This window comes from Lygodium microphyllum, chromosome 26, assembly GCF_053477565.2.
Source record: "Lygodium microphyllum isolate KBCC chromosome 26, Lygodium_microphyllum_v1.1.10, whole genome shotgun sequence".
NCBI classification, from domain to species: Eukaryota; Viridiplantae; Streptophyta; class Polypodiopsida; order Schizaeales; family Lygodiaceae; genus Lygodium; species Lygodium microphyllum.
In genome coordinates, this window is record NC_141160.1 from 85,055,385 (window position 1) to 85,079,801 (window position 24,417).

At 44.8% G+C, this 24,417-nt stretch overlaps 1 protein-coding gene across 4 annotated transcripts in view; it reads right to left on the reverse strand.

The window, feature by feature from the left end:
- Positions 1-24,417, reverse strand: part of LOC148013491 (C2 domain-containing protein / GRAM domain-containing protein) — a 198,086-nt gene that overhangs the window by 11,301 nt on the left and 162,368 nt on the right. For all 4 annotated transcript variants that reach the window (XM_087667711.1, XM_087667709.1, XM_087667710.1 and 1 more), the window contains one exon: positions 21,742-21,795. In XM_087667711.1, the coding sequence (XP_087523837.1) occupies positions 21,742-21,795 (54 nt within the window). The remainder of the gene's footprint in view (positions 1-21,741; positions 21,796-24,417) is intronic.

Below are 24,417 nucleotides of genomic sequence, written 5' to 3' on the forward strand. Positions count from 1 at the left end.
CGACGTTCCCATGGAGGCTAACTCTACACCTTAGGCATGACACCTATCTCTTGGGCTAGCCATAAGCAAGAGATAGTGATGGCTTCCATAGTTGAGGCAAAGTATCGAGCTCTCTTCGATGGTACTACGGAGGCCATCTATCTAAGAAACTTGCTGGCCACACTACAATTTCCTTATGAGTCACCTACAATTATCTACTGTGACAACCAAAGTGTCATTTCCCTTGCGAGGAATCCTATTATTACCCCTTAGATATTGTACGTGGTGGTTTATTTCCATTTTACCACAGAACAGGTTGAGCTAGGCATCCTTTGCCTAGAGTTTGTGCCATCTATGACAATTTTGTAAATATTTTAACCTAAGCTGTCAACAAGCGTTCTACATTATCTTCTACCAAGGATCGCTCTCCTCTACTTCTTCAAATTAATAAGGAGAGGATGCTTCTCTCTTACTTCTCCTTCCAATTTGAGAGGGGACGGTTTTCTTCTCCTCATAGTGACAGTGATGATACTTACAATTTTTCACATTCATATATTTATTTATTTTGTATTGTATATTATGGACACTTATAACTTTATCAGCACTATTAGGATGACATGATTGCAGAAAGGTGCTTGAAAAAATAAACAATTTCTCTAAAAGGGCATTGTCGAAGTGGCACAGTTGCATCACATTCTGCATAAGCATGAAAACTTGCATCTTCCTTTGCATTACCCCATGCATTAGCATTCTATTCATGTAAACATATATCTATGCACATCTATCCTTTTTTGGTCACCCTTAGAGTGGTTGAGGCTCCGGATCCACCATACTCATGACATTGCACATGGCAATCTCCAAATGCAAATTTTCCCTATATATGCATGTTGGTTTTGCTTGTCTTGCTTGCTCCTGTTGTTTTGCCTCTCTCTCCACATATTCTCCATATGATTGACACGCACACACACACACACACACACACACACACACACACACACACGCACACACACACACATACACTTAGAAATCCCTAGGCACTTATCCTAGTAGTGTGTAGAATTGTTTTACTTGTTTTATGAAGGTAGTGAGAATATCCATCCTTTTTTTCCTGTACTTTGAGGCACAATGACTCAATGAAACAAACACTAATTTAAAACTCTTATTTAATACTAAATCTTGCGAAATACTAAACTAAAGCCATTTTTTAAAATTCAAAGAAAAAAATCCATTGTTTAATTTTATCTGCCTTTGTAGGACTTGGCAATGTCACGAGATGCTCTAAACACAAAAACACAGTATCAATCATACGACAAAGCATAAAATGATAACACAGAACACAATTAGGGTTAGGATAACTCAGAGACAATGAATACAAATAATAATGAAATGAACGACTACTGAATATATAATGCTCATGCAACAAACCCACTATGCAAAGAGTGAATACTGTACCACAAACTCATGTATCTCAAGGATTAGGGCAGGGGTAATGAGCTGGAGAGAGTATTGTACTCCAAACATATCTCGAAACGTAGCAAGACAAAAATAGCAAATGCATCCAAGAAAGGCTAGATCTGATGCAGACAACAGTACAGGAAAGTAAATGACTACAAACGCAAGTGAGGAGAGAGAAAACTACCAAGTGCAGCCTGTTTAGGCTAGGCGACAATTGCAGGAGAGAGAAAACTGCCAAACGCACTCAGCAGAGGCTAGGTGACAGCTCCAGACAGCAAACACAGACTAATTGATGACATGGCAGACTGACAACAGCAAGAAAAACCAGCAGTAGCAGTCAGCAGGCTAAAATCAGCTCCGAACAATGTGTGGTAGGCTAGAAACATGTACTAGACTGTTGTAGACAGCAATGGCTAGCTTGGACCACGATGTCCTCGCGTCCAGGGTGTGGGCAGCAAACTCAAAGACTTGAAATCTGCAAAAACGAGATTAGGGAGAGTGGTGGGCTGCATGCCTATTTATAGAAAGTTTGGGAAACCCAAATTAGGGTTTTGCATATGGGACACAATAACTCTCTAGGATTGCCTTTCTTTTCAAAAGGCAAAAATTTTCTTCATTAATTAAGCATATTTTGGGGCTATTTAAGTCAAGCTGATGCATTTTTAGCTCAACATCTTCTCTTAAGCCCAAAACAAAGCCATGAAAAATAAGCCCTTAACATATATAGTCTTTTATCCCAAGGCGTCCCACCCTAAAGCAGCCAGGGCATCGGGCAAAGGGTGCACATCGGCTGCTCAGTGACCAGAGACGATGGTTATCTTACCAAGGGAGCCCAAGTGATCACCCCAAAGAGGCCAAGGCATCGGACCAAGGGTGCACGTCAGCTACCCAAGGGTCTACCAAGTTTTTCAAAGGCAGATGGAATCAGTAATTGATTTTTTTATTTTTATTTTGAAAGGGTGGTTGGTTTGATTTTTCCAAAAGATTTAGCAATGAGGATTTAAAATCAGTTGTTTGTCCTATCGAGTCATTGTGCCCTAAAGTACAAAAAAATAAGAATGGATGGCCCCACTACTTTCATACAACAAGCAAAGCAATCCCATACACTACTAGGATAAGTGTCTAGGGATACTAAAATGTGTATATGGACCAATCTTATGGAGAATATGTGAAGAGGCACAAAAAGATGATGGTGAGCTTAGCAAGACAAGCAAAGCATGGGGAAACTACTACGAGGAGAATTGCCATGTGCAATGCCACGAATATGGTGGATCCAGAGATGACCACTCATGAAAGACCGAAAAGGGATAAATGCGCACAAACGCATGTTTACATAAACAGAATGCCAATGCACAGGGTAATGCCAAGGGGTATGCAAGATTTCATGCTCATGTAGAATGCAATGCAACAGTGCCACTAGACAGTGCTCGCGCAGGGAAATTGTTCACTAGTCCCAGTGTCCTTTTACAATCATATCATCCTGACAGTGTGGATGAAGTTACAAATGTCCTTAAGTACAGTACAAAGAATAAATGTCTGAAATGTCTAAAGCTAAACTATAAACATCATCACTGTTACACTAAACAAGAGAAAAAACTGTCCTCTCTCAAACTGGAGGGAGAAGCAAGAGGAAAGGACTCTCTCCCCATCAATCTGAAGAAGTAGAGGAGGTTGGACCCAATCCGAGGTAGGATGCACTGTAGGATCGGCCGATTGACCGCTTTGGTTAAAATGTCTGCAAAATTGTCACTTAAAGGCACAAACTCTAGATAAATAGTGCCTAGCTCAATCTGCTCTCTGGTGAAGTGAAAGTGGACCTCCACATGCCGCACTCGAGGAGTAATGATCAAGTTGCCCGCCAGAGTAATGGCACTCTCATTGTCGCAATAGACAACTCTAGGAGAAACATAGGGGAACTAAAGCGCAGCCAACAAGCATCTTAGATAGATGACCTCAGTGGTACACCATCAAAGAGAGCCCTATACTCAACCTTTGCCATCGAAGCCGCCACCATCTCCTTTTTATGGCTTGACCAAGAAATGGGAGATGTGCCCAAGGAAAAGATGCAACTGCCATGGGAAAGTCGAGTGTCAAGATCTCCCACCCAATCAAAATCGGTGTAACCCTACAAGCATAAACCATATCCATAAGTTAGTTCTAAATGAAAAGTACATCGCAAATATCTCAACACATGAAGGCAAGCAATCCAATGTGACATCCTAGGTGCTAAAAAATACTGTCTAAGAACATTAACTCAGTATGCTAAATCTAGCCTAGTATGAATCAACCAAAGAAGCTTCTCTACAACAGATCGATAGGTGTGTGCATCAAAGGGTTGACCTAGGGTATCCTTTGGTAGATGGATAGTGGGATCAAGAGGTGTGACCAAAGGCCGTATCTGATCCATACAATATTGTTCCCTGGGTAGCTGAAGGGCATACTTTTGCTATGAGACGCAAATACTTCCCCCAGAATGAACTACCTTCATCCCCAAGAAATAAAATAACAGACTGAGGTCAATCATGGCCTTAATTTTCACTATGGTGGCAGAATTGGAGCTAGTGATAAGTAGATCATCGACATACAATAGGATGTAGCTAACCCTCGTGCATGTTAGTGCGCACATAGAGATTTGGATCATAGGGGGTAGAATGCTATCCATGAGTCTGTAAAAACTCATCCATCCCCTCTGGAACCAAGACCCTGGAGCTTACTTGAGTCCATAAAGAGCTTTCCGTAAACAGAACACCTTATCCAAACGGTTTGCAAAAGGAAACCCAAGTGGCTGCTCCACATAGATTTCCTCCTCCAAATAACCATTTCAAAAGAGCACTCTTGACATCCATTCGGTATAGTGGCCAACCGTGGTGAGTGGCAAGCGCAACTAGCAAACGGAAATATGTCATCCGAGCAGTGGGTGTCTCCTCTCATAATCAATACCTTGCTTCTATCAAAAACCTTGTACTACAAGGCGAGCCTTGTACTTGTCTAGAGTTCCACCAACTTTTAGCTTGGTCCTAAAAATCCACTTCATCCCGATGCCCTTCTTATGATTAGGACGATCCACCAAGGTCCAAGTCTCATTCCAATCAATACTATCCAGTTCCTTCTCCATAGCCCCACGCCATAGAGGATCCTAGAGAGGCTCCTGCCAATTGTCCGGTTCGGAATGTGCAATGTAATCAGCTGTAAAGATTGAAGCATATGAAGCCTAAGGGCAAACCGAACAGATCTTCTAGGACCCTCTGGAGAGCAATCTGATGGAAGGATCCTCAAATCCTGCATGGTCTACTGGTACCAATGAGGTAACGAGTCTCGTAGAGGGGGCCTAGGAGCGGAAGAATCTACAAGAAGGTCAAGAGCAAACAGTAGACCCAGCTCAGAAGGCACAATATCTAATGATGTGGCCCAAAGTAATAACTCAAAGTTCGGTGTATAAGGCTGCACTATGTCCCTCTCATCAAAGACAACATCCCACCAAATGATCACCTTGTTTACCTAAGGATCAAACAAACAATAGACTTTCACTTCCGAAGAATAACCCACAAAGATCAATAGATTAGCTCAGGGAGTGGATGTATGCATGACTCTCGAAGACTCTAAAGTGTGAAACAATAGGCCTCTCACCAAAGAATACCTCATAGGGAGTCCATTGAGGGACGGCCGCGGTTGAGGATGTGCACTACAGTGGCAATAGCCTCAACCCATAGACGATCGCGAAGCTTTGCTACAAACAACACAGAGCGTGTCATGTTCAAAATCGTCTGATTTCTACACTCTACGACTCCATTCTGAGAAGGGGACTGGTAGAGGTGAGTTGGTGAGAAATGCCATGCTCTTGTAGAGACTCAGAAAACTCATGGGAGATAAACTCACCACCGCTATCACTCTTCATGGTACCTACACAATGTCCAGTCTGGTTATGAACTAGTAGCACCCAAGCACTGAAATAGGTGAAATCATCAAACTTGTGCTTGAGAAAGCAGATCCAAATGTATCGAGAGAAATCATCCACTATCAAAGAGAAGTAAAGTGCGCCATTTAAGGCAGCAATGGGCGTCGGGCCACAAATATCAACATGAATCAATATCAATGGAGCCTCGGCTATATGAGTGAACTACTATGGAAATGGGATACGGTGATGCTTATCTAGCTAACATGCTTTACAGGCCTCTTGAGATAACTTCAAGCGGAGAATGCCATCAACCATCTAGCAACGCAATAACTCATAAAAAGAGTCATATCCAAGATGTCCTAAGCGGTAATGCCAGCGACGCTTAGTGCTGCTCAAGGGCCCCTGTGTGATGGCTAAAGCCTGGAAGTGATGAAACTCCAAGTTTTCGACTATTGGCACAATAAGAAAGTGTGTCATGTGATAGAGGCCATTAGGCTACGCCTTGCCGCGAGCAACGACTAAACCAGTCTTGTCATCAATGACTTCGACGACGGTCGATGTAAAGAAGATTGCTCGCCCCAACAATTGACAAAGCTACTGAACAAACAGTAAGTTCACCCCAAGTTGGAGAACATGATAAGCATCGTTCAGTGTACCAAGATCCTGGCCTTCATCAATGGAAAACTGATGCAACCACAAGCCTAGATCTTGACCAAGGAGTTGTTCCCTACTCTGACTCTCCTAGCTGCAAGATGTCTAGTGAGAAAAATATCATCTATAGGGGTCATGTAATGAGTAGCTCCACTGTCGACAATCCAAGTAAGAGTAGAAGTACTTAATTGTGATAAGTGGGCCTCTGCGACCGTCTTCTTGGAAGACAGCTCATAGATATGGACGAGACTCGCATCTCATGCCTCTAAAGAGACGATGTGGGCCTTTGCAGACCAGTCAGACAACCCCTCTGGCGTTGAGAATGTTATTAACTGTGATGGCTGACTAGTGGCAGCGTGGGTCCCTTGAGATTGGTTGCCACCACACTACTTCCCTTGCTAGGGATTACCCTGCTGAGGTGAGGAGATCTAAGACTTGGATTTTGGCTGTGTGTCTCTTGCCTTTGATCGACACATCGTCAAAACGACCGCCCTTTTGACAATGTTGACAATATCTATTCTTCTTAGGTACATTCTACCACCCTGGTTTGAAAGAGGATTGAGTTTTCTTTTGGGTCTCACTAGATGAGGTCTGAGTAGAATTTTGAGGTTTCTTACCCTTCCCTTACTATCCCTTCTGAGAAGTGGCAACAACGGCCTCGCTACAAGAGATGCCCCATGAAACTGATCAAACAGCCTAGTATATCACAAGAGCTGACACTCAAATTCATAGAATGTGGCTGTAAGATGACCTACTACACAAAGTTAAAGTATTTTCTTGGAAGCTTGTTTAGGAACAACGTGACTTAGTCATCAGGACTTAGGAGTCCCCTATCGTAGAGAACTCATCGAGGAGTCACCGATACTTGGACAACTTGACCTTAAGATAATCCTTATCAATAATGGTGAAAATCTAAAGCTCATGGTCAAGATTAATACAGCAATTCCTATCCTGAGGTATATAGCCGTCAATCAAGTGTGCTCAATTTTCTTTCCACACCTCAACAGCTTTTTGGGCGCGAAAGGGGGATATGTTGTGCAAGGAGTTTTTTCAGGTGCACCGACCTCGCACCTCAGGAGAGCAGATACGCAACCTTCGAGATCAGTATGGGAGGACCTATCCTAGCCCAGACGAGGTGATGGAGATTGCCACCGACTACTATAGTCGCCTTTTCCAGCAGGAGACAGCCTCAGCTAGAGGACAGCGTTGTAGACTGCAGGTCTAGGATAACATCCTGTCCCTCGTCATAGAGGAGATGGGACGCTCCCTCCTAGCCCCCTTCACAGAGAAGGAACTAGAGGAGGCTTTCCATACATAGGACAGGCAGAAATGCCCGAGAGAGGATGGCCTCTCTAAGGCTTTCTTTACTACCTTCTGGAAAGGGGTGAAGGACCCCCTACTACTGATGGCCTTTCAAGAGATTTTCACTTCAAGACAGATGCCAGGGAGTCTATCAACAGGCCTTATTAGTCTTCTCCCCAAAGGGCAAGACCAGTTGGAGCTTTCCCAGTGGAGACCGATCACCTTATTGTTAGTGGCCTATAAGGCACTGGCAAAGATAATTGGTAGGCGACCACGCCCCTTGCTTCCAGACATCATCCATGACACACAAACAGGCTTTGTCCAGGATAGGAGCATCCTAGACAATGTATTCACCTTCTTTGAGGCGACAGAGTGGGCCCAGTACAATGGGCATAGATTGGCCATACTACTCTTGGATTTTGAGAAATTCTATGACAGGGTGGACTGCGATTTCTTGGACGGCACCATGGTGAGGTTGGGTTTCCCCCAGGCTTGGATTTCCGGGGTCTCCGCACTTCACAGATCAGCCACCAACAGGGTTCTCATAGGAGGAAGGCGAGGGGAGGAGTTTCGGCTGGAGAGATCGGTCCGATAGGGCTGCCCCCTCGCCCTGTACCTGTTCCTTCTCTTAGCAGAGGTGATGTTTCACTTCCTCAGGTCATGTGTAAGCGGTTTACGTGGCCTCCGACTGCCAGTAAGAGAGGAGACCGAGTTGTTAGACTCAGAGTATGCAGATAATACAATGCTCTACATAGAGGACGACGAGTTGATACTCCAGAGAGTGAGGTTGGCTCTTGAGGTGTTTTGTTCTGCAGCAGGAGCAAAAATCAACTGGAGAAAAGTCGGTTGGTTTCCTTACAGACCCGGACTCTAGCACGGAGTGGGGCGTCCACCTAGGATTTAGATGGGTGAGCAGAGGACAGACGATCCGGCACCTAGGGTTCTAGGTGTGACTCCACATCACTCCCACCTGGCAATTTCTTCCAATCCTCGATTCTATTCGGAGGAAGCTGACCTACTGGAGCACGGCCCGCCTCTAACTAGCCGGCCGAGCCGTGGTAGTTAACCAAGTCCTCCTAGCGACGGCCTGGTACATCGCCTCGTGTTGGTGCTTCTTCTCCTCTTGCGTAATGCAGCTTCGCCACCTAGTGCAGAATTTCCTTTGGTCCGGGTCAGACGGCTCCAGCGATTCCAAGGCCAAGGTGGCGTGGGCGACCATTATACGACATCGGTGAGAGGGAGGGCTTGGGATCATAGGCCCAGAGTATCAGAGTATGGCCCTCCTGGGCAAGCTAGTTGTCCGCGGCCTCACACCGGGAGGGCAGACCTGGAAGGTCCTATTGCAGGAGGGTCTTCAAGACTGTAGACCAAGGCTTGGCAGTGAGTGGAGACTGTCCCTCAGATGGATCTTCACGTCAGCCCAGATCACACCCCCTAGATCACCCTTCCTACTCAGCTTGCTCCGTGTGTGGCAGGGCCTCCGTAAGGCCCTAATCCAGACCCCCCCAGGCTGCCAGGAGGAGATAGACCATCAGCCGGTGATTTGGAATTCCTAGGTTAGGGACCGGAAAGGGGCACAGATTGGCGATCGCCCCCACATCCAGTGGGCTGGCTGGGAGGCTAGCCCGGCTCATACCATCAGCACATGGCGGGAGGTGTACAGGATGGCGGACGAGGAGGTGCTGAAGCAAGTATTAGGCTCCCAGCAAGGAGTGGAGTTGAGGAGAAGGGCAATAGACGCAGCGATACCTCAGCAGTGGCTTGCTCCCCCGATCCAAGAGCCAATAGAGACCGGGGAGGTATGTGCCGCTAGGTTTTCACCAACAGGCATCCCCCTACAGGTGGCAGGAAGTGTGGGTGATGCTCCACTTGGGACCTTTTTCACAGTGCAGAAAGGAGGGACGTCTTGCTCTTGACAAAGGGCAGCACGACGAGGGGATAGCTGTCCTTTCATGGAAGAGGATCCAGGTGGTTGGCCTTCAGGGGAAGACATGGCGGCTGGACCCTTTGGTCTTTTTGGCAGGAGCTCAAGGAGTGGCGCCTTTGGATTTGGGAAGGAAGGCCACTTGATGAGCTGGAGTGGGATCCAGGAGAGTGGCTTTGGCTGGCCACTGCGGTCGCCAAGAAGCCACCGAGGTTCCCGGAGTACACTGCCAAGATTGGCACACACGTACTGATGCAAGAGGATATGGATTGGGCGCCGTCACATAGCATGTGCTAGGCAGAGCACAATATCACGGAGCCGTTCCGACGAACCTTCTAGCGTCGCCTATGAGACAGCTGGAGGCCAAGGAGGGTATCGTACTTTTTATGGCTGGTGGCACATGGAGGCTTGGCGGTGGAAAACTGGCTTGCCCAGATGCAAAAGGGAGTTTGTAAGTGCTGCACACAGTAGAGTCGATGGAAACCCCGAAGTACCGGCATTGGTCGTGTGAGACCGCACAGCTCGTGTGGAGAGGAGTATGCCGCATCCTTCGCCGCATAGCACCCAGCCTTGGATGTATCTCTTGGGGTGCTTTCTGTTGGCAGGTGGTCAGCTAGGGCCGTCACCTTCTGTATGATGCCGGGATGCAGGATACGATATTCACTATCGAGGTAGGATCGTACGCAGTGGTGGGTTTAGAGGCTCTACCTATCCGCTAGGTACTGGAGCCCGCAGCAGACCACTCTGAGGTATGAAAAATCATAGGGAGTCTTACTAGTTGGCATATCTGGAAGGTGCGGTGTCAGGTGGCTTTCGGCGGAGAGAGACTTTCAGTACAGGCGACCTTAGTCGAGCTTTGGACCTCCATCATTCACTCCCTTCGAGGCCAATGGGATTAGGTGCAGGGCGAGTCCAAGGCTCGTCAGGAGCTCCGAGGTCATTTCATGTGCACTTGGGGCGGCCAGGACCTGTTCTTCATGATGCAGGCAGGCAGCCCCAGATGGCGATACACCCTCCAGACCGCCTTGAGAGGCTTGTATATATGATGTATCTGTGACTTTCACCAGCTCCACTAGCTTGGTCTGTTGAGTATGAGCACTTCTTTGTATTCAGGGTTTTTTTCTGAAGTAATATAATTAGCCACACTTTATTTGCAAAAAAAAAAAGTGTGCCCAATACTCTGACGCTAAGTTAAAATACTGAAGCTAAGAATGAAACCCAGGGTAGTAAGTCTACATCAACTCAACTATAGCAGAGGCATTAGGAGCCTTCCATGAGTGGACGACCTCGTATGGAATAAGTGCGAGATCATGTTGGGGTTCCAATCCCTGCACAAGATCCTTTAGGTTTTGGGAGTCTAGGATATGTCTCATCAAATTGGACCAAGTGGTATAGTTAAACCCATTGAAATGAGTTTTGTCATTGAATGAGTTCTTAGCAAATGAGGAGCTGAATCATGAGGTATTGGTGGAGGTGGATAAGTGTGATGTGGTTGTGGATAAGATGGTGGAGGATAAGGAGGGGGATAAGAAATAAGGTAGGCAGGATTAAGTTGTTGATGTCCAATGAGTACCGATTGCTGCAGAGGCATTGGAACAAGCCAGAGGTGTAGGTGGGGCACTGGGATACGGTAGCCCTGTCTAAGAGTTGATTGAGGCACAACAGAATGACCAAGTGGTCCACTAGGTAAAGCCATAAAGGCAAACTATGGTTCCAAATGGTCCACACTCAAAGAATGCCCTGGAGGGGCAAAACTCCAAAGTGTGTGTGTGGAAGGATGATCTCCCATCAAAGATACACCACCCAATAGGAGAAAGGAGTCCTAAAAGCCGTGCTTAATGGAGGATCCCCCCAATATGGTGTGTGGTGAATACATAGATGCACTTAATGGAGACTGAAAGGAATATGCAGCGGAAGATGAGGAAGGGATGGGTGGGAGCCCAAATGCATTTGTGATGGGTGAAGATGTGGAGAACATCATTAATTTATTTTATCCATTAAATGCAATAAAATGAGATGACCTACTCCTGTATGACCATGAGAAACAAAATTATTTGAAGGAAAAGAAAGAGAAGGGATACTTGTAAATTCTTGCTTCTTTTCTTACCTTGTTTGGAGTCTTCAAAGAAATATCTATCTTTCTCATTACTTCCAAACCAAAAAATGTTATGTATTACCCCTTCTTCAAGAGGATCTCACGAACCATGAGAAATAGAAGAATCAAATACCATAGAATCAGAAACAAGATTGTGCATACCTGGCATTGGAGAAAAGAAGTAACACGAAAGCAGTTTGTAATCCATGCTAGTTTCCACTTAAGGATGGCCAATCCAAAGTGGAGATTATGTTGTATCTGCATGGTCAGTAGTTCTATACACAGAATCTAAAGGAGGAAACTCAGGCTTACCTTCAATCTACTGCTGAGCCATATGCATAAGGATGAGGTCGTACTCATCGGCTGAAATCTCGTACGGTCGATGGACTCCATGGTAGTCCGAAGTTTCTCCACCAAAGCCAAATCTAGCAGGGGCAAGCTCGGAGGCCCACTCCCACTCATTCTTGACATGCTTGGCTATGGAGTCTAGAGTGGTGTGTCAGTGTTCGAAGTCATTTGAACCTTCTATTGTTCTTGCTTTTGCAAATGAGCTCTCTGATCAAGTCCAATAATTCTCAAAGAGAACTTGGCTCTGATACCATGTTGACGAGATGCTCCAAACACAAAAATACAATACCAAGCATATAACAAAGCACAAACTAATAACATAGAACATAGTTAGGATTAGGGTAACTCAAAGGCAATGAGCACATAATAATGAAATAAATGACTGCTGAATATACAATGCATATGCAACAAACACATTATGCAGAGAGTAAATACTATATCACAAACTCCTATATCTCAAGGATTAGGCAGGGGTAATGAGCTGGAGAGTGTGTCATACTCCGAAAGGATCCCGAAAAACAACAAGTTAGCCTCCGAATATCGAATACACGAGTAAATGCAACCAAGGAAGGTTGGATCTAATGCAGATGGCAATGCAGAAGAGAGACTCAAAACGCATGTGAGAAGAGAGAAAATAGTAAAATGCAGCCTGTTTAGGCTAGGCAACAGCTATAGGAGAGAAAAAACTGCCAAACACACCTAGCAAAGGCTAGGCCACAACTCCAAACAGCAAACACAGGCTGGTTGATGACATGGCAAGCTGGCGACAACAGGGAAAACCAGCAGTAGCAGTCAGCAGGCTGAAATGAGCTTCGAACAGTTTGTGGTAGGCCAGAATAAGCACTAGACTATTGTAGACAGCAACGGCCAGCTTGGACCGCGATGTCCTCCGCGTCCAAGGTGTGGGCAGCAAGTTGAAAGACGTGAAATCTGCAAAAACGAGATTAGGAAGAGTGGTGGGCTACATGCCTATTTATAGAAAGTTTGGGGCACCTAAATTAGGGTTTTGTATGTGGGACACAAGAACTCTCTAGGATCGCCTTTCTTTTTAAAATAAAAGGTTTTCTTCATTAATTAAGCATGTTTTGGGGCTGTTTAAGTCAAGCTAATGCATTTTTTGCTCCACAGGTAGGCCCCAAGCACCCTTGGTCCGATGCCCTAGCCTCTCTAGGGTGATCATTAGGGCTCCCTTGGTAAGATAACCATCGTCTCTATAGGCTTGGTAGGTCACTGGGCAACCAATGTGTACCCTTTGCTTGATGCCCTGGCTGCTTTGGGATAGGACACCTTGGAGTAAAAGAAAAATCCATACCAATGGCTTATTTCTCATGGCTCAATTTTGGGCTTGAGAGAGTGTGTTGAGCTAAAAACGCATTACCAAACTTAAATAGCCCCAAAACACACTTAGTTAATGAATAAACCTTATTATTTTAAAAAGAAAAGTGATCCTAAAGAGTTAATGTGTCCCACATACAAAAACCCTAATTTGGGTACCCCACACTCTCCCTTAATCTCGTTTTTGCAAGTTTCAAGAGTCCTATCTCTGTTGTCCACACCTCGTTCACAGAGGACATCATGGTCAAAGCTTCTCCCAGCAATCTGCTACCATTTGGCACCAACTGATTCCAACCTTCGCCTTCACTCTGCAGCTGTTGCCTCCTACCCTGGAGCTCTCATCTACAGTCGGATTGCTGCTTGTAATGCTAACATCAACATCAAACGTTGCCACCATCAATCTGGAGCTATCGCCCTAATCTTCTATCTCCTCCACAAGATATGTTTATAGGTTCTGGTTGCCGCCCTGACTTTCTCTCTCCTCTATTTTCTATGTTTATATTTAACAGTTGTCGCCCAATTTTTCTCTCTCCTCAAGTACCTGCGTTTTTAGCATTTCTCTCTCCTGCCCTACCATCTGCATCAGATCCAGCCTTCCTTGGCTGCGTTTGTTGGTGTTTGACACTTGAAGGCTACCTTTGCTACATGTAATTCAGGATCCATTTGGAGTATGACACACTCTACAACTCATAACCTCTGCCTTGATCCTAGAGATATGAGAGTTTGAGGTCCAGTATCCACTACATAGTGTGTTTGCTACAAGAGCATTGTATATTCAATATTCATTCACTTCATTATCTATTGTGTTCATTGTCTTTGAGTTACCCTAACCCTAATCCTAACTCTATTCTATGTTTATCAATTTGTGCTTTGTCGTTCGATTGGTTTTGTGTTTTTTGCATTTAGAGCATTTCTTCACAAGAAGGGTGGCCTATTGCAGCAATCAAAGCACCAGCTTGGAGCAATACAATAGCAATGAAGGTGCCAGGTGAAGGAGAGGTTTCTTAATTGTTGGACAGCAGCTGAAAACAACGCACCTTGGACTGATGATGGCATGGAAGTAGTGAGCCAATGGCTACACCTACAAAAGAAGGGAGGATAGAGTGGCTGGGTAGCATCCAATTTATAGTTGTGGATCCTCACAAAATTAGGGTCTTGGCTTATGGGTCACACACTTTGGTAATTAGTGAGTTTTGGGGCTATTTCAAAGAGCCAATGAAGATCTAATGTGTAATGTATCTTTTTTAGCTTAGCAATCCAGCCCAAAGTTGGAACCAGAAAGGGATTAGAAGCATAGCTCACCCTGTGTTTTTACCCTAAGATGTCCCACCCCCAAAGCAGCCAAGACATCGGTCAATGGGTGCATGTCAAGTGTCCACAAATCTACCAAGTCTATAGAGGTGCGAAATGGTTATCTTACCTTAGCGTCTAAAAGGGCCACCCCAAAGAGATCAAGGCATTAGCAAAGGCTGCTTGTCGGTTCCCCAATGGTTATCTTACCTCAAGAGTCTAAAGGGCCACCTCGAAGAGACCAAGGCATCAGCAAAGGGTGCTTGTCGGTTGCCCAATAGCCTACCAGGACCTAGAAAGGTAATGTTAAGCCACTCCAAACTTCTTTTTCTTTTCTTTTTTCTTTTTTAGTGACTGCCCATGGGGGAAATAAAGGAATGGTCAAATTCAACATTACAAAACAAAAAACTAGCCCAACAACCTGTCAAGGGTGTCGGAGATGAAGTGAAGGGGTTAAAAAGTATGGAAGTGTGGTGGTAATGGTATTGCTGGTGAAGACAACTCAAGATCCACTTAGGGGTGCTCTGCACAATGAGATGCATAGATGAATGCTACATGATGAGAATACACATGCGACAAGGTGCCACTTGGACAATATCTCTCAGGGTAAAATTATTCACTTGCTCAAGCACCCTTCTACAAAGATGATGATGATCATGCATTGCAAAGGGTGAGTACACAAGAAAGGGAGCCTAATGTCGAAGACAAATGCTGAAACTTGTAGGTACCAAGTGAAGGATAGGAACGCCTCTCACCCATGGATATTGATGCTAGGAAGAAGAGAAACCGGTTGTCAAGCTTCATATGGTACCAAGAGCCATGAAGAAGGATGAAGATGAAGTATCCCAATTGGAGGAGCCAGGGAGAAGCAATTGTTGTGCTAGCATCAAGAGATATTATAAGATCCACCTAGAAGTTGAAAAGAAACCATGAGCAGAGGGTGTTGTCCATTTGCAATGTGAGTCTGGTCCATATTTGTGAGTTGCCTCCCAACAAGTTAACTACAAAGGCCTACTCGTCACAACCAAGTACTTCAACTATTGCTTGGATTGTGGACAATGGGCTACTCATTTTATGACCCCAATCTTGGACATTTCTATCTCCTAAGCCCCTACAGCCGGGATAGTCTGTGTCAGGAACAACTCTTCAGTTAAGATTCAAGCTCACAAACATGTCACTTTTCTTACTAACCATGGCCCTGATCTCGCTACGTTGGATGATATATACTATGGCCCCCAACTTGGGGTGAGGTTGTTATCTATTCAATAGCTTTGCCGATTGGGATAAGGGATCCTCTTTACGGCGACCACAATGGAGGTCCTTGACTCTCAAACTGGTTTAGTGATTGTCAATGATGAGGCACAATCTAGTCGCCTACACCACATAACCCAGTTTCTTTCCTAGCCAACAGCCGAGGGCTTTGAGTTCCAATGCTTCCAAGCTTTAGCCACTACACAAGAGCCTATGGACACTGAGCACCTCCAACATTTTTGCCTAGGACATTTTGAATATGACTCTCTTTATGAGTTGTCACATCACATCGGCAGATGGTTAAGGGCCTTCTACACCTAAAGCTATCTCGAGATATCTATAAAGTTTATCAACTTGGGAAACAGCACCATATCCCATTCCCTCAGCAATCCACACATAGAGCTGAGGCACCTCTTACATTAATTCATGTTGATCTTTGTGGACCAACATCCATTGCCGCCTTGAATGGCAAGCTGTACTTCTTTTTAATAGCGGATGATTATTCTAGAAACATGTGGGTGTACTTTCCAATCGATGCATTTGCCTATTTCTCTTTTTGGGCGTTGTTGGTTTATAACCAAGCTGGTCATCATGTAGGATGCATGAGGAGAGATAGTGGTGGAGATTTACCTTTCACGAGTTTTCCGAGTTTCTACAAGAGCATGGCATCTCTTACCAACTTATCTCTACCAAGTTCCCCTCTTAGAATGGAGTCGTAGAGTGTAGGAACGAAACCATCATGAACATGGCATGTTGTATGTTGTTTGTAGCAAAGCTCCTAAGTGCCTATGAGAAAAGACTGTTGTTGTTAACACTTTGGCGTACAACCTCAACCGGTGCCCAATTGCGGCTATCCCTCAACGCATGGCATCTCTTGCCAACTTACCTCTATCAACTTCCTCTCTCAAAATGGAGTTGTAGACCGTAGGAACCAAACCATCATGAACATGGCACGTTCTATGTTGTAAGCTCCCTAAGTGCCTATGGGTCAAGGCTATTAACACTTTGGTATACATCCTCAACCGATGCCCGACTACGGCAGTTGTCCCTCAAAGGTCTCCATACCATGCATTTTTTGGCTCTTGACCTATCATTTGCCACTTGAGAGTCTTTGGGAGTCGTGTACATGCACACATTTGATACATAGTTATGAGGTATGAAAGGTACGATATGGTACGGTACGATAAAATATAGTATTAAATGGTACCTTGTGATTTTATAAGATAAGATATGATATTAGCACGAAAAAAACACGATTTCTTTTAAAATTGTAAATCATTAAATGATAAAATACATGTTTAAAGTAAAAATAGCTATATCATTAAAAAATAAGATGAATATATGAATGATGAGGTTGGCCCTGACGGTCCCATGTGCTGCGTGCAACATGCAATATAACTAGAGTCTAGTATATACATGGATGATGGATCATAGTGGATATAATGATAGTAGATTAAAAAAAGAGACAAGCCTATGATGAGGCATCATCATCATCATCATCATCATCAAAACCATTTGAGAGCTCATCAAGATAGTCTAAAGATGACTCCTTGGCATCGGATGATAAGAGACTCTGATACTAATCCTTACTGATGAGGTTACCATCATCATCAAATAATGGCTCCCTAGGCACTAACTGTATAGGCAAGGGATGGATGTCATCATGAGGCGCAAGATGGAAGCTAGTAGAGCCCTGTCTCACATATGTCTGCAAGCCACTCAAACCACCTCTCCTTGATGTCGAAGGGCACCGATTGACCATGCCCCCGCTACCACCTACTCGAACTCCTCGGCTACGAGCAAAGTATGAGTGTCACAAGTATTTGCTACTATAAGCTCTCTAAAGACCTCCGCAAAGGTCATCTCCCCCTCCTCATCCACCTCCTGATGAGGACTCGAAAGAGTGTTCCCACCGTCAACTTGAATATAACAACATTCACCTCTACAATGTACATAAGATTGTGAATAGTGAAGTCTAAATTGTAAAGTATAAAGTTTAAAACAACAATTTTAAATTTTGTGATTAAGTGTTTACATTTTTTGGACTACCCATACTCATCATAGCCCTCATCATACATAAGTTAGTGCAGCAATAGACTAGCTGCTTTAACTATCATGCGCTAAGCTGATAGCAAATCTTTGTGTGAACGAGAGAATAGGCATTTCAGTTTCTCTCACATGCACTCAAAGAGCAATCTTGAGCAAGGACTCTCATGGCTAAGGGCTGAAGGGTCCCCAACACGTATCTAAAGTTTTACCACCAAAATAAAGGCTTCACACGTGACTCTCTCCTCCACCAAGTAGTAGAAGAAGAAAATGCCACATGCCCTCTCCGATCTACATAGCATTCTAGCTCCTCTAGCACTAAATTGTGGTCATCCACAAGAACCATACGAGTCAAATATACAAGCTGGTCCGAACAAAGCTCTCTATCATCTATGACCGTCGGTGACTTGTAGACCAGATGTACCAATCTGCAAAACCATGGATGGGCTTCATGCATCCATGCCCATCTCCTCTCTGCTATCTCTAGAACATGTGTGCATTGTGTCTCTTTGATCACTGTGCAAGCACATGCCTCCATGAATGCCGCTCTAAAGAAGTGAAAAAGAAAGCCCATGGTGGATCCCGCACAATCACTCATATGTAACACCCTATAAAAGGGCATCAAACCCTCCCTACACAACAAACCCTAGTTGTTAGCTCCCGTTGCCCAATTGCCCACCCAACCTAATGCCTTTGTCTTGCGTATCTGCCAAGTTTCTTAGCTTCATCACTCACTGTATCACCCACAAGCTCCTATTTTCCGCACACAAGCTTTCTACTTGTAGTTAAGGGAAATGAGGAAATGAAAATGGAAATGGAAACGGAAACGGAAACCGGGGGGAGCGTTCTAATATACAAGCTTTATACTCAAAATCAAAGCCTTCTAATTTCCAAGTTTTAGAAGAGTTCTATAAAAGGTGTGAGCTTCAAGGAGCTTTCTGATGTATACAAGAAATTTGCCACATAATTAATATAATAATTACAAAGAAAGGACAATTGTAAATAAGAGCAAAACCATATGAAGTGAGTGATAACTAACTATCATCTCTTAGTTTCTCTTCCTCTCTATCTCCCTCTTCTTGATCCATGTCATAGTCTTCAATTGTTGTAGGCAAATCCTCTTCATTATCATCCTTCTCATTGATAAGGAAAGTTGAAACGGATAGAAAGGACTCTAAACTTAACCATTTTAAATTATTAAACATTAAATTGTTGTAGGCAAATCCTCTTCATTATCATCCTTCTCATTGATAAGGAAAGTTGAAACAGATAGAAAGGACTCTAAACTTAACCATTTTAAATTATTAACAATTTAAGCTTAATTCATGAAACATTTAAACATTAAATATTAAACGACTATTTAACGTTATGAATTTTAAAGGAAACACAACATCAAAGCATTAAACATTTAACAATAAAACATTAATAATGCTTAAAGAACATGACAATTAAAAAGCATATCTACAGTGACTACCTTCCTGCCAATCCACTTTGCTCCACACACAAAGATTGCCCTCAAAGAAACAATGATGGCCCTTGACGTATCTTCTCTAGCATGCAAACTAGTTGGAGATCGGCTCCCAATTCATATTTTGAAGGATTCCAGCCTGGTAGCTCTCACCAGCACTCTACATAGGGTGGCTCAAGTGGTACCTCTAGCAGAGGGATGCTTTAGGCTTCAAAACTTCAGCTCACCCGAGTAGATGGAGGCAGCACTCACGAGTTGTTATCACTGCACTGGATGTCAAGTCCTCAATGGCATACTTTGACTGATGGATCTTGGGATCAGGACCACTCATCACTCAAGGATGGCACCACCATCACTATCTATTTTCTTGGCATTGATGAGTACTTCACTTCACACCTGTCTGAGATCGGTAGCACCTTCAGCAGCCAGCCACATCATACAAAGAGATAGGACTTTTGCCAATGCAGTTTTGGAGGGCCCCCACCGATGACCATCTAATCAAGGTTCAGGATGGACTTTGCTAGTGACCAAACACTTGATATAGACAATAAGCCACTCAAAACCCTAATTGTAGCAGCTGCAACTTAGTCCCAAAATTGTCATTGATTCTTCAATGCATAATCTCCAATCTCAGTCCAATTTTTCCCTAATGGCCATGGTTGCCCTCACCGATACTCACTTTGTGTGAAACAAAATTGTTCCGAATACACTCTAACAGGTCCCCACTTGTATTATAATGCTGATCCCAGCCAAGTCGGTGACTGCATATCCATAAGCTACTACATGCATGCTCAATTACCGTATACATCCACATGCAATATCATTTTCTGCATCAAACAGCCCTGACCCACCTTAGTTCGTGCATACCTTAATCATCCCTGATCAGAAAACCCTAGTCAGCACTGATCAGCAAGTTTCTGTGCAAGAAGTGAAAGAAGAGAAATCCAACCCTAATCTAATCCAAGGCAACAAATTTAATGCTAGAGAAGTTAACACAATGCTAGAAGCTTCCACTGCTGGACACAATGCTGTTCCATATGATTGCACTGCTGTCCTAGACATCCACAATATTGTATCAACCTCCACAATGTTGTTCCTTGCTCTCGCAATGTCAAGAATGACTCTCCCTGACCTAGCAACCCTCTTCCCCGCTTGCATGCAGCCAAAACTGGAAGAACCAAATATGAAGCAGCAAGTTGTACTTCCAAACAGACATGCAAAATATTCCACGAGCTGGCTGATTGTATTGGGCTGCCCAAACTTTCAAATAGCCTACATGATCATTTATTTCAATTGGCTGCCCAAACTTTGTTCCAAACTTAAAACTGAAAGTCCTACTGCCCAAACTTTGGGCCAAATTTAAGATATCAATTTGAACATATGGAAGTTAAAACAATCTCCAAGGTCATGCCAACATCCAGCACTACCCATGCATAGTCCATCATCCCAAGAATCCTAGGAGTGAATCCACATGTTCGTGACATATCGCCCTCTTGAAAAATGGCAATTAACCCTAATCACATTCAGATAGGATCTAATAGGCATGCTGAAACCCAACTATATGGGTCAAGATGACCCATATAGTATTTGCGATTGCTGCTGCCATTACGTTGTGCCAGCAAGTGTTACAAACCAAATCAATGCTGCAGTAAGCATCCATATACAACTACAAAAACTCAAGCGTCTAGAACATTGTTCACAGAAATCCCCAAAGGCTAAAGCAGATATACTGTGAACAAGCAGTACCTCAGATGCAGCATAAAGTATCACAAAGGGATCTCTAGCTAAAGAGCCTACCTGAACCAAGGGAGAGGAGGTGCAAACCCCCAACACCCCCAGCACCCGTTTTTTGAGCATCAATCACTCTGCTCCAGACCTAAATTCTGTTGAGCCTGAATGAGCCGTGACCAAAGTCATGACTACTTTCCAAGCATAGAGTGTTGGTTTGTTGCATGGTAAGGAGTCCATTTGAGAAACATAATCTACTCTCCCATTGAGAGATTCTCTAATTGCTAAAGGTTGACATTGGCATTCCATTGCACAAAATTGCAAGCATAATAGACTAGGGCTAGTTCTTTTGCACAAATTCTAGCAATAAGGAAGCTTTTCTAGCTAATCCATGGTAATGCATATCAAGATTATTTAACTGCCATGCATCTTTTGGAAACAAGCCATCAGCTCGAGTCCCTTCCTATCCATCTTGATTTTCCAAACAGCATCAACAGCCAGAGACATGAATCTATCAATACCTATTTTTCTCCCCATGACAAGTGGAAGGAAAAACTGAATCTAGGTTACTATTATTGATTCTAACCCAATCGATATGATGTCTGACAACCTCACACACACACACACACACACACACACACACACACACACACACGTGCGCATGCACAAGCCTCTCTCTCTCTCTCTCTCTCTCTCATTGATGGAGAGTTTCCTTTTTCTACTTTTACTGTTAGATCATCGACATGTTTTATTTTCTAGGACACTATTTCATTTTTCAGTCTTACAGGCACATTTTTCATCTTTTCTCATTCCAGATGAGAAACACACCATCATTATATGTATTGCTTTGGTCTCATAGGCCGCATTGGCATTTTAGAGACATTAATATACTCTTTCTTCCTTTCTCTCTCTCGGGCAGTCCCCCCCTAACATTAGAGCATCCCATCCCATGATTGATGGATTGGATTGTGTACCTCAAAGTAAGAGCCAAATGGAACATCATGAGCTTGTTGCACTGTCTCAAATACCTGCATAGATAAGAAGCTAAAATGTTGAAAGTAAACAAATACTAGCAAAGAGGCTAGTTACTCTTAGTTTTCTCACAAAACTATAAAGCAATCAAATTCATGCCTTTCATTCATGCGGCAAGATTTTATACTACTAAAGGAAAACCCTATTTGGGATGAAAATCCACTAAAACTACCAAATCCAAGAAAAGTGAAAAAAATACAATGCAATCACATGCATACCCACTCACCATATGGAAACATAACTGCAAATCGGAAAAAAAAATTATATTATTGTACAAAGATGGAATCCTTCAAAACAAATAGACATGCTTCACTAAGCAATCCTTCCAAGAGTGTATGATTATGCATGTTAATGAGACATTTATCATGTTGGCAACCATGAATTTCTCAAAAAGCTACAACAATACTTTTTTTAAAAATATAAAACTCTTTCAATAAGACTCCTTGGAAAAAAGTATCCCAAGGCAAAATGCAAAACACAAAGCAGCCTTGTAAAGAACTTCTGTATCAAGAACTATGTAATAAGGGTAAGTCTATTACAAAGCTTGAATGAATAACCAATTGTGAGGTCTATAATGCCAGATCATGTGGGTCTAGAAAAGAAAGAAAATGTTGGAATTCCATGTTCTAAGAAAAGCATCTCTCCTCCTCAAAGTCTCTGAACTACCTTGTATTCTATCCCATCTTCCATGGGGAGTATGCACAATCTCTATCTAGATCCTAGAGAGAGTCTTTACAACATATATGTCCGCGAAATCAACAACCTAGCTACATTTGGCTTTACATATGTACCAAGCACTAATATCCCTAAGTCCCACAGTTCCTAGAGATTGAGGCGGGTGGGCACTCCTTTAGGTAGCAGGTCATTGTGACGGGGCAGCCAAGGCAGTGCCTGCGCTGCCACGACTTTGGGCATCAGGCAACAGGTTGCACGCGTTTTGGAGCCAAGGTGGCTCCGCCGACAGGCCCGCAGGTGGACGCTGATAGCTTTACACATGTCCAGAGACGACAGAGAGGGAGACGGCAAGGGGGGGCACAGTCAGCATCTCAGTCCCAACCTTGGCAGCAGGGAGTAGGAGGCTGTGTGATGCCCCCTCGGCAAAGCACTCCAAAGCCCCCCCCTACCTGCCCCACCCAGCAGGACTGCAGCCCCCCACGTCCACCACCCGCGCCACAGGCTACCTCTCCTGAGTCCCCACAGCCCCCACACCCACCCCCCTCCACATCCCATGCCCCCCCACCCCCCCCGCCCCCCCCCCCGCCCCCCCCCCCCCCCCGCCCCCCCCCCCCCCCCCCCCCCCGCCATGTACTTCCGTCCATCCCACCATCCCTCGATCATCCTCCCCCCCACCACCTCCCGTACCGAGCACCCCCCCTAATCCGCACTTGGTTCAAACGATCCCCCCCAGACCCACCCCCCCTCCTCCCACAGGAGGTGATGAGCCACACAGGCCTACATCCTCTTCGCACCAGCAGTCCTCCCCCTCCCATACAGCCACCAGCTCATCCACCCCTACCGCCCGTCACACGTTCCTGCAACAGGCACACCTGTTGACACAGGAGTTCTTCCGCAGTGGCCCATAGTCCTACTTGAGAGTTGCGGAGCGCGGAGAGTTCCCACTACCTCTAGAGGTGGGGATCTTCGTGGTTCGTAAGTCAAGGAGGGGCAAGGTCCATCTTCTAGCACCACCGGATGGACCAAACTACGCTTTTTTTCTTCAGTCCTCTCACTCAGGGGAGTGGACGATGACACAGATAGAGGAAGAGTTGAAGAGTCAAGTGGCAAACCACACCTCCCAGTGGATGGAAGAAGAAGGACTAGCATTGTTTGCACAGCAGTGGCCTGGTTGCATGATGGACATTAACTGTTAGGCCCGTGCCGAGGTCCCTCACCTGAGCATTATCTTTCGAGCCCCTCCATAGTGGAGGGCTCCGAGGGATGTGATCGAGTGGCCTCTGGCACAGGCGGCCTGTTTCTACCAGTGCACAGAGTCTCGACTCTCTGCATGGCTGATAGATGCATTGATAGTACCACCTAGAACTTCTATCACCCCTATGGTCCGGCCGAGGGCCACCATGGGGAAATGGAGCTCGCCGTCCAGACTGGCGGCAAAGTGCACTTGTATGCCTCATAGCTCTTCCTCTATCACCCCTATGGTCTGGCCGAGGGCCACCATGGGGAAATGGAGCTCGCCGTCCAGACTGGCGGCAAATTGAGAAGTACCACCTAGAACTTCTATCACCCCTATGGTCCGGCCGAGGGCCACTATGGGGAAATGGAGCTCGCCGTCCAGACTGGCGGCAAAGTGCACTTGTATGCCTCATAGCTCTTCCTCATCATCAGCAGCTTCCACACCGAATAGATGCCTGTTCGGGCAGTCACAGGTTTCCCTATGAGCTTACACCTTGCATCCTGGAATGTGAATAGCCTCCACTACAGTGGGGCACATGGTTCCACGAAATTGATTGTTCAACAGGAGCTGCAGTCTGCCCTTGCCGGACGGATCAACATCTTACTTCTACAGGAGCATAAGCTCACCCTCACCCAGGCCCAGCGGGTAGGGATGGTACTCCCAGGCAGCTCGCACACTTACTAGGAGCACGCCACAGGTGCCCACG